Raw genomic sequence first — 11,726 nt, 5'->3', positions numbered from 1 at the left:
ACTTTTACTTGGAATAATCGAAAGATCGATATTGGTAAAAAGTTTTATTGATATAAAAAAAAGTATTTATTTAAAGAAAAAAAGAAATAATTATAGAATATCATCATTTAGCATACCATATATTTAGATGATAGATTATATTTATGTACCGTATAAATATAGTTTCAATTATTACTATTCAATAAAAAATGATAAAACAAAAATTTTTAGAAAATAAATAATCGATTGTGTAGTAGATTAATACCAGCAATAACAAGTTTCAGTTTACTGTTTACTGGTGACTGATTTCCAGTTCTTGTTGTTTGTAACCGGTAGCTGTTTGGATTTTTATGTATTGATTTTAAATTAAGGATCATAAAATTATAAATTAATTTTTTATATTTTCCGTATACAAATAAATTAAAATTAAAATATGAGTAAGGCACATCCTCCTGAATTAAAAAGGTATTATATTTTGTTATTTTTGAAATGTAGCATTAAATGTTATAGACTAAATAAGGTACCTAAAATAGAATATATTAAATCATAAAAATAAAATAATCTAAATAAAATATAATGTAATATTCATATTTTTTCATAGCAGAGGAGCTATAGAGTGTTAAGATTTAGATCCCTTTATTACACTTATACCAACCACAGAATACACAAACTATTTAATTACTTGCAAAATAAAAATTATTTTACAAATATTTTGTTTTTTTAGTTACATATATACTTGATTTAAAATAATTGATAAATTGAATTAAATAAACTATATAAAATTAATGTATATAAAAATAATAATCTTCAAAACATAGAGACTCCTTTTGATGAACTGAAAATGTACTTAATAATTATTATTAAATAAATAATTTATTAATAATTACATACATTTAATTAATTTTTTTCACCAGATTATTGTGATATGTATTTATAATGTTTTCCACAAAAAAATTATTTTTGGACTTTGTACTATTCTCACATTATTGCCTCAATTATTTTTATTTTGCAAGTTATTAAGAGGGTTATTATTTAAATGGTCATTATATGTATTTAGAAATTATGAAAGGTCTATATTTTATTGAATTCAAGTTGTTAATATTATTAAAGTTTTTAGAAGAAGAAGAATTTTATCATTTAAATATTAATAAATAGTACTATTTCTTTTATATGAATACATATTTGAAATATATTATTGAATTGTTAATATTTTTTAAATTTATAAGCTCTATAGAAAAAATAAATATTTATTTATATTTTAATATATATATAGGTGGCCCAGCATTCACTGACAACTTAAATAACTTTTGATCCAGTAAATTTTTTTTTATATAGTTAATATACTTGAGGGCTATAATAATAATTTAATTAATATCATTTTTATAATTAAATTTTAAAAAATCTATGAAAAAAATTCTCGTTATGGTTTGATAGTTAATTTTCTGTAACATTTTAAATTTTGTAAAAATTTGTATTTTTCTGTATTTATTCTACGGTATGAAATGCTGGCTAAATTATATAAAAAGAACTGAAGTAAACACCATATTTTCACCTAAATATGATATGAGTATGGATTTTTCAATGAAAATTATTAACATTTCAATGACTGGCTTTACTTCAAATAAAAACAAGAACAATACATATTATTTAATAAGTAGTATCATCTCCTTAGATATAAAACTTATCTTATTTTTCTTCTGTTCTTAACTCAATACGTATTTCAATGTTTAATACCGTAAATTAACTCATGAAAATAAAAATTTTCACAAACTTTAAAATGATACAGACTATGTACTACTGAATATTAATAAGATATTTTTTATCCAAAATTTTTCTTAAAATCTACTCTACAAAATAGCTTATTTGGATTTTTTTTTTAACATTTTATTTCACAATTAAAAAAAAATTAATATTTTTAATAAAATGAAATAATATAAATTATTGAGATATAATATAATTATAGACCTAATATATAAATATTATTTTAAAAAAATCAGGAAAAAATATTAATTAGATTAAAAGTTTTTTAAGTTGTCAGTGAATTGTGGACCACCTGTATATCTAAATATTTTAATTAAAACTATTATTAATCAAAAGTATAAATGTTAAGCATTTGAGTAAAACTATATACTATTATGAATTAAAAAAAATTAAATAAAATATAAATATAAAAAATAAATAAAAATTTTAAATAATATTTGTTACATGTAAGGAATTCTTATTATATACTTTTTTGAATATTTAATATTTTTTCATTAATAGTTTAATTTTTATTTTTAGGTATCTGGATAAAAAACTTCAATGTAAGATAACTTTTATTTCAAATATTATTATAATTAGTTTATAGTAATATCTTTTTCTGAATCAAACTGAAGATATTTGAAAATAATTTAGATAGGTCAACAACAATTTTAGTAGTAGTACTTATTAGTATTTTTAAAGAAAAAAAGCAGTTTTAAACTGTTATAAAATAATAAAAATGATTTAAATATTTTTATATGCATTGATTTGTTTTTGCTTTGATGCGAAGCTGAAAAGTTAATAATTTTACTATGATGCGTTTGTTTTTTTTTTTAATATCCAACGTCACTTTTTCTTAGTTCTAACCATCTAATTTTTTTCAACAATACTTCAAAAGATTACAAATTGTATCTAGTTGAAAATATTGCTCTTAAAAATTGAAAAATGTATAATAAAAAATACCCCAAAAAATTACAATTTTTTAAAACTACCATATCATTTTTTGAAGTGAAACTACTTTATAGAGGGTTCGAAAAAAACAAATTATCGAGCATCATGGTCTGTTGTAAAGTATAATTTAACACTATTTTCGAAAATAATTTCAAAATTCAAAACCGCAGATTCGAGTCAAAGTAACAAAATAGTCATTTAGTTTGAATGACTAAATTCTAATATTCTATTATTTAAATGATTTTAAAAGAAGTTTCACTCCATCCGCACATACTCATAACACACAACATTTTTTTAAAAATAAACGAAACAAATATATATATATATATAAATATATACATTAAAGTGGATCAAAAAAAATCAATCTTCGAAATTTTTATGAGAATTTTTTAACTTTATTTTATACTATAAAATAGGCAATTTGTGAAGACTTGAGATTTTTAAAAACATTTTACTGGCTGCTCAATGTGTTTTTAGACCAAAAATATCCCTAAAAACTGCCTCTAATATTTAATTTTTGGTCAAAATTTTAAGTCAAAAATTGATAGAGTGAATATCATAATTAATGTTATTATATGGTATATTTCTAGTAGATCTCAAGTAAGCTTAAAATTTTTTATCGTTAGACATTGAGATTTGGTCTTTGAGTTTTCTATTATACACTAAAATTAAATTGATATTTTAATAAATATTTTAATAAATATCGAAATTTTAAAAAAAATTTGTGTTATAATAATTGTTATAAATGACTAAAAATTGAGTTACAAAGACATTTTATATAAGAAAAATAAAATTTTATGGCTTAAATTACAGTTTTTAGCTTCGATGCGAAGCTGAGAAGGTATTGGTTTTACTAAGATGTTTTTTTTTTTGTGTCTGTTACCACTTTTTCTCAGCTCTCACCAAACCGATTTCTTTCAATGATACGTCAAAAAATCACAAATCGTATCTAGTCGAAGACATTACCCTAAAAAATTGAACGAATTTCCCTCGTTCCCCGTAAATGGGGGAAACCTCCTAAAAAATTACAAATTTAAAAATCGCTAATTTTCAAAAAATTTTCAATTTTTTTTACTTAAAATTGCTATATCTTTTTCAAAAATGAACATATCAATATAATTCTTTTTTTTATAGATGCATGATGTCTTTACCTATCATTTGGTATATATTTTTTTTATATCTGACCCTTTACCTGCCCACAGGGGGGATTTAAAATGACCACTTTTTCACAAAAAATTAACTTTTTCAACTTAAATTTTGAAAGTGTTCCGGAAGGTCTGACACTTTTATATATATCTTAAATTAAAGCTAATGTAATTTACTTTATTATGCGAAAAAAAAATTTCGGACTTTATTTTATCTTCACGGTGAAAATGGCTACCGAATGCTATTATTGTGTGAAAATTCTCGATTTTATTTTTTACATTTTTAACTTTATAATGCTATGACATATTGAAAAGTGTATGGATCAACATTATTTTTTTATGAGAAATAATATTTTTTAATAATCCCTTTTTCATTCTACATACTTTAATTAGGATATTAATAATGAACTAGCAGATCATGTAGCTTTTGGAATAATCCACCAATTTTTTTAAATTAAACACTATCTAAAGATTTGCATCGAAGGGTTTTTTTTTTATAGTGATTTTAGTCACTGTCAGATATTATTATATATTAAAACTGTATTAGTTTTAAAATAATTATATTCATATCAAAAATTAAATTTATTAAAACTATATGCAATTTATTTTTTCTTACATAATATTATCATATAAATTTTATTATTAAAATCAAGAAAACCAGTGACTTCACATAGGTTTGCTGATTTTTCATAATTTTTATTTAAATTTATACTGATTTATCATAACATAAAATTGTATTCTTATGTTATTTTTTACATTTAGTATAAATGAATTGATTGATAAAAAAAATAATTAAAAAGTATTTGTTCATCAACTGTCATTTATAAATATTTTCAAGAAAATCATATATTTTAGCTTACTTTATTTTTAAAAAATGTATAAATTTTTAAGATTAGTGAATAATATTTTAGCTTCGATGCGAAGCTGAGAAGGTATTGGTTTTACTAAGATGTGTTTTTTTTTGTGTCTGTTACCACTTTTTCTCAGCTCTCACCGAACCGATTTCTTTCAATGATACGTCAAAAGATCACAAATCGTATCTAGTCGAAGACATTACCCTTAAAAATTGAAAAAAATTCCCTCGTTCCCCGTAAATGGGGGAAACCTCCAAAAAAATTACAAATTTAAAAATCGCTAATTTTCGAAATTTTTTCAATTTTTTTTACTTAAAAGTGCCATAACTTTTTCAAAAATGAACATATCAATATAATTCTTTTTTATATAGATGCATAATATCATTACCTTTCATTTGGTATATTTTTTTCATAAATTTAACCCTTAACCTGCCCACAAGGGGGGATTTAAAATGACAACTTTTTCACAAAAAATTAATTTTTTTAACTTAAATTTTGAAAATGTTCCGGAAGGTCTGACACTTTTATATATATCTTAAATTAAAGCTAATGTAATATACTTTATTATGGTAAAAAAAAATTTCGGACTTTATTTTATCTTCATGGTGAAAACAGACATTAAACTTAATAAAAAAAATACGATTTTTGTAAAAAAATTCTTTTTTATATTTTTAACTTTATAATGCTATAACTTCTCGAAAGATGTATGGATCAATATAATTCTTTTTTTTGTAGATGCATGATGTCTTTACCTATCATTTGGTATATTTTTTTTATAAATCTGACTTTTTACCTGCCTACAGGGGGGGATTCAAAATGACAACTTTTTCACAAAAAATTGACTTTTTCAACTTAAATTTTGAAAGTGTTCCGGAAAGTCTGACACTTTTATATATATCTTAAATTAAAGCTAATGTAATATACTTTATCATGGAAAAAAAAAATTTCGGACTTTATTTTATCTTCAAGGTGAAAATGGCTACCAAATGCTATTATTGTGTGAAAATTCTCAATTTTATTTTTTACATTTTTAACATTATAATGCTATAACTTATTGAAAAGTGTATTGATCAATATAATTTTTTTATGGGAAATACTATTTTCTAATAATCTCTTTTTTATTCTACATACTTTGTCTTAATCAGGATATTAATAAGGAACTAGCAGTTTATGAAGCTTTTGGAATAATCCACCAATTTTTTAAAATTAAACACTATCTAAAGATTTGCATCGAAGCGTTTTTTTTTGATAGTGATTTTAATCACTGTCAGATATCATTATACTTGATCCAACTATGACACGTCAACACTGTGCTGCGACCCCCCTGTGCTGGGTTTTTTTTTTTCTACTTATAATACACATAAATATCAGTCAAACTGCATAGAAAAAAAATTTAAGCTTACTTGAGACCTACTAGAAATATACCATAAAATGACATTAATTATAATATAAATTTTTTACTCAAGATTTTAAAACTAAAAAATTTGACCAAAAATTAAATATTAGAGGCACTTTTTTGTTTTTTGGGATATTTTTGGTCTATAAACACATTGAGCAGCCAGTAAAATGTTTTTAAAATTCTCAAATTTTCACAAAATGCTTATCTTATAGTATAAAATAAAGTTAAAATGGTTCTTATTAAAATTGCGAAGATCGACTTTATTTGATCCACCCTAATATATATATATTTTTTTTTTATAAATTAGTTATAATCTCAAAAATTAGAGGTACTAGAAAAAATTCAAATTCAACTTTGAAATTAGTACAAAAATTAGTCTAGAAAAAGAATATTTTTGTTAGACCAAATTATTTTCTGAAAAGTCTTGCATCAAGCCCTTAAAACTTTTATACTTATTGACCATATAAGTAATAAAATACATTATTTTATAACTTTTCATAATTTCTCCATTAAAATTACAATATTAAATTATTGAATATCAATTTCATACAAAATTTATTTACTATAATCAGTATTTATTCATATATATCAATTTATAAGTCAAAGAACTCTTAATCAGGATATAATTAAGAAAATAGGAGTTGATGTTGCTGTTGAAATAATCCACCAATTTTTTTAAATTATATACTATATACAAGATTTGCATAAAAGTGTTTTTATGATAGTGATTTTAATCACTATCAAATATCATTTATATTTGTTCCAACTATGCCACAACCTCACTATGCAATTTTTTTTTTTTAATATTAATAGTTAAAAAAAATATTTATTTAGAAAATTTAACTTAATCACTTCTTAAAATTATTTCCAAATAAAAAATTTTTTATAGTTTTGGTAGAACTAAATCCTTTTACAGATAATGCCTATGAATATATTCACACTTAACATAGAGAAAAGTAATACATATAAAAAAATGTTTGACATTTTGCTTGCTAAATATAAATTTAATTTACCTAACTTTAATGAAAACAATTTTTTTTTCATTATGTTCTAAAATGTGTTAAAATTACTTTTAAAAAAAAATTTCAAATTAAGTTTCATTTTTAAAATCTCCATTACATAAATTGAGTTTTGTCTCATCTAAAACAATCTTATAATAAATATATTAATACCCGAGCTCTAGTTATTACAATACATGTCAATATTAAATTGGATTATATCAAAATATTTCAATGTACTTGTTAAATAATTATGTTACTGTGTACAATTGATTACAATACTTTTATATTTTTATTTTAGTAAAACTAAATGCTAATCGACAAGTCTCAGGTGTACTTCGTGGATTTGATCCTTTTATGAATCTAGTCTTAGATGAAACAATTGAAAAATTAAAAGATGGTATTGTTAATAACATTGGCATGGTGGTATGTTTTATTTTAATTTTATTGATAATAATGATTTAACAAATAAACTTTGGGTGTTCAATTATATATTGGATCAAAACTTAACTTTAAAAACGTGTATTTTAGGAAAAGAATAATGAATCTTTTTGGATTTAATATACATATTTTTAAATTAACTAATTTAATTTATTTTCAAAAATATTTAATTAAAGATTAATTATATTATATCATTTTCATAATAATTGCATTATTTACCTAACCATAATGTATATTTGAATTTATCCAAATGGTCTATGTTTAATTTTTATAAAGCGAAGTACTTCATAATTGTATTGCTTAATTAATTTTTTTCATGGTTTTGTTACTTTAAATAATTTTTTTTTACATATCTTTAAACACTTACTTATTTATTTACATTCTAATTATATTATGTATTTTAACACTGTTATCATTATTTTTTAATATTAAATTGTAAAATTATTAGCTAAATGCACTGTTTCTAAGATAAAAATCTGACTTAAAGTTGAGTTACTCATCTTCAAATATAAGTTATTACTTTATCAAAAAAAACTTTTTTTGAATTTTGTAGTTCCCTTAAATTATAAGATTATATCTCATCAGTCCAATTAGGTTCTTCAATAAGATTAAATTGTTACTAAACATTTATTTTTAATTTTTATATGTAACAGGTTATACGAGGTGATAGTGTGCTTACTATTGAAGCATTAGATAGAATTGATCAGCATTAAACTTTAAGTATTGTACATTTTCTATTAAAAGAAATAAATTAATAAAATGAACTTTAAAACATAACTTTGCATGTCAAATGATTTTTTTTTTTTTTGGTTCCTAAAGTTTTAATATAAGTATTAAAAATTATTTTCATCCAATTATGACAAAGTATTACAAAAAATATTCCAATACAATATTATAAAATAATTAAGTTAACAATACATTGTTTTGAAAATAATACTAATACTATTAATGTAATTTTTATTAAAATAAATATGATTTTGGAAAGATATTAAAAAAATAAATTATATGAATTTAAACTACTGTTTAAAGTTACCATTAAATAAATGTTAATTAAAATTAATTTACAAAACTAAACTAAAAAAAAAAAAATGTATATTATTGATACATATTATCTACTTAAAATATTTGAATATAAAAAGATATATATATTTTTTTATATAAAACATGAGTTTAACAATTTTACTTAAAATTCATTTATTTATATTTAATACATACATATATTATAATTACAAATTATTCTGAGTGTATTTATGTAATTCTCTTTTTATGAAATTTTAATTTTTCTTTAATACAAATATTTACATTGACTATAAGTAATTAAAATAATTCTTATTTAAATAATTGAAACATGTCAAAAAGAAGAATAATACATTTCAAAAGACATTTTATTATGTAACAAGTATAACAAATTAAAAGAGTCCCATTTTACTAGGTAAGTAACCTCTACAAACATCAGTCTTGCATAAACATTTTGTTTTAGAAGTATTAGTAATAGGTAAACTGTTATCAATGCCATAATTGTAAGTTATTTCTTCATTTATTTTAATATCTTTTAAAGAAAAAATTGCTAACCTTGGAATAAAAGAGTTAACACGCACTGGAATAACAGCACAATTTGGTTGACAACTGTGATTTATGTAACGGCCAATATTACCTATATAAGTATTGTCAATAATAGTAGTTTTAATACAGTTTGAAAAATGTTCATTAATTACAAAAATGTAATTTTTATTGTCAAATTGGGCACGTTTCTTTGCTTCTATTGTATCTATTATTTCACCTGCATATTCACAAATAAATTGACCTTTTTTTATAGGATTATTGGTAAACAAACCATATCCTTTATCACAGTGGGAAATTCCTAATCCAATTCTTGGTCCCAACTGAACTACACGATTCTGGCACAATTTGCAATTACAAAAGTCGTTACATTCATTTATTAATTTATCATATGATATTAGACTTAAAAATTTATCATAATTATAAGAAATCCCAATACAATCACAGCTTGATATCAAACATGAATTAATGCATTTACACATATGACTTGGACAACTATCAAACTCTTCTTTATTACAACCTGGTCCCGGTACATTAGTTGATGAATAAATTAGAGAGTTGTCAACATGTTCATAGTTGTCTTCTTTTTGGTAAATATTCATTGCAGATAAGAATATATATTCAACTAAAATAAAAAATAACTTAAGATGTAATTAAAATATTCCCAATTTATCATTATGTACATATATATATACCTCATATTTATAATAACTTTTTATAAAACCTAAGAGTTATCTCAATTAAATACTTTTAAAATAAAGAAAAAAATACTTGAAAATCTTATTTTCCTGACAACATTTAAATTCAATATAATAAATATATTATAAATAATATTTTTATTGTTCAATGAATTCTTATGACATTAATAACAATAATTAAAAATCAAACTTTGGTATAATTTCTGTAAGTAAATCATAGTAGTACTACTTATAAACCAAATCCTTGATAGTTGACAAATATAAAATATACCTATATTATAACTCTAGTAATAAATATTAAAAAAATTAAATTTTGAAATTAGATGTGAAAACGTAAATATAAGTGTACACCATGTAGAACACAATGGTGAGATAGACATGTTGGGATAGAAACATGTGTAAATAAGTGATTATTACAATATAATTTAAGTTTAAAAACATGTTGAGTATATATCTTTTGGTACCAAGTAAGAAGAGTTTTAAGTTATTTATACTGAAAATTTTACTATATATTTTGATATGGAAAGCATAATTCAAAAATAAACATTTACCAACGAATTAATAAATTTATATATTGTATAACTATAATTTACACAATATCTTTAAAAATATAAAATATAATTTTTTCTTCTCAGAAATTAAAATTTCATCAACTTACAATTTTTAAATGAAAACATAAGTTTAACTAAGTCAAAAAAAAGAAAATTATTTGATTAAGGAAATAATGTCCAGTGGTTAACAACTTTTGACTATTATTTTAAAATAAATTAGCAATTTTATATTAAAGTGCGAGAAATGTTGTTCATAAATGCCTAAAAATAAAAATAAATAGACCTACGCTTAACCTTCAATCATATTATTAAAGTTTAATAATTTTAAATATCATTCATTTTTTTAGTTTCCAAAAAGTTAAAACAACTTAATTTTACAAATTTTTATCTCCTTTTTTATCATTAAAATGTTATTGATTAACAAGCACAAAAAACTAGCTTACACATTAAACAATAATACAATTACTGAATTCATAAGAACTATCTATCTATATCATAAAATACCTTAACTTGACAACCATGCTACCCTAAATAAATATCTTTATATACGCATTTATATTTCTACATTTTTAAGTTGAGCCCTCTTAATTATGACAATTGCCGGGATGTGAGAGGATCAATTGAAAATATTCCGAAATAAATGAGGCCAGCACTTTATTTATATTTTAAATAATACTTTAAGTTAAAGTCTATAAGTAATTATCTTTACAAAATTATACTGTACCTATAATTTAGTTTTTTCATCTCTCCTCTTTTCAATACTTTGTATTAAAGGAATTATTAAATTCTTATTAAATATTTTATCTGGATTTGTGTAGATCTAACTTTTGAGATTTTATAAAATCAACACAACTACTGAACTAGAAGCCAATGTATAAATTATTCTCTCTTATCATAATTTTAAAAATAGTAGGCTCATGGCTTGTATGCCTTGCACATCTGGTTTAGTAGTACTGGCTATAATTGAATTAATTAGCAAGAGAAAATTTCTAGATAGGTTCCTCAATAAAATACCTCTTTCTCTTAAAATATATATTTGTTTTATCTAGTTCTAAATAAAAAATCATATTTTACATTCATTTTCTTATTTATATACCAGCTAAATATGTATTTTTCTATATAAAAAACTAAAGATGATAAAATTTAATGAGGAAGATAGGACTAAACTATATTTTTGTGTTAATTTAAGTGTCTAGTATACCAAAAACTTTTGGTATATTAGAAAATTTAAAAAATTGGTATACAAAAATTAAAAAGAAATAGGTTATAAATTATTTTGAACTTTTGAAGATAGTGAATAAGACATAGAGGAGATTTACTGTATTAAAATTTAGATACATTTTATGTGATTTTTTAAATAGTTTTTAATTGATAAAATAGTATACTTTAGGTCTTTGTTATAAGATTTTA

At 21.3% G+C, this 11,726-nt stretch overlaps 2 protein-coding genes across 2 annotated transcripts; one reads left to right on the top strand and one right to left on the bottom strand.

Annotated features, from left to right (window-relative positions):
* The first annotated feature begins 262 nt into the window (after positions 1-262).
* LOC126903286 (probable small nuclear ribonucleoprotein G) lies at positions 263-8,284 on the top strand. Its single transcript, XM_050681395.1, has 4 exons — positions 263-444; positions 2,260-2,282; positions 7,368-7,492; positions 8,161-8,284. The coding sequence occupies exons 1-4, from the start codon at positions 413-415 to the stop codon at positions 8,218-8,220; spliced, it is 240 nt and encodes a 79-aa protein (XP_050537352.1). The 5' UTR covers positions 263-412; the 3' UTR covers positions 8,221-8,284.
* Positions 8,285-11,176, bottom strand: LOC126903279 (probable histone-lysine N-methyltransferase set-23). Its single transcript, XM_050681385.1, has 2 exons — positions 11,041-11,176; positions 8,285-9,692 (listed from the first exon to the last, which is right to left on the bottom strand). The coding sequence occupies exon 2, from the start codon at positions 9,667-9,669 to the stop codon at positions 8,917-8,919; it is 753 nt and encodes a 250-aa protein (XP_050537342.1). The 5' UTR covers positions 9,670-9,692; positions 11,041-11,176; the 3' UTR covers positions 8,285-8,916.
* Between the last annotated feature and the right edge of the window lie 550 nt (positions 11,177-11,726).

This window comes from Daktulosphaira vitifoliae, unplaced genomic scaffold (assembly GCF_025091365.1).
Source record: "Daktulosphaira vitifoliae isolate Bord-2020 unplaced genomic scaffold, ASM2509136v1 Scaffold_3, whole genome shotgun sequence".
NCBI classification, from domain to species: Eukaryota; Metazoa; Arthropoda; class Insecta; order Hemiptera; family Phylloxeridae; genus Daktulosphaira; species Daktulosphaira vitifoliae.
This window is presented reverse-complemented; position numbering and strand designations above follow the sequence as displayed.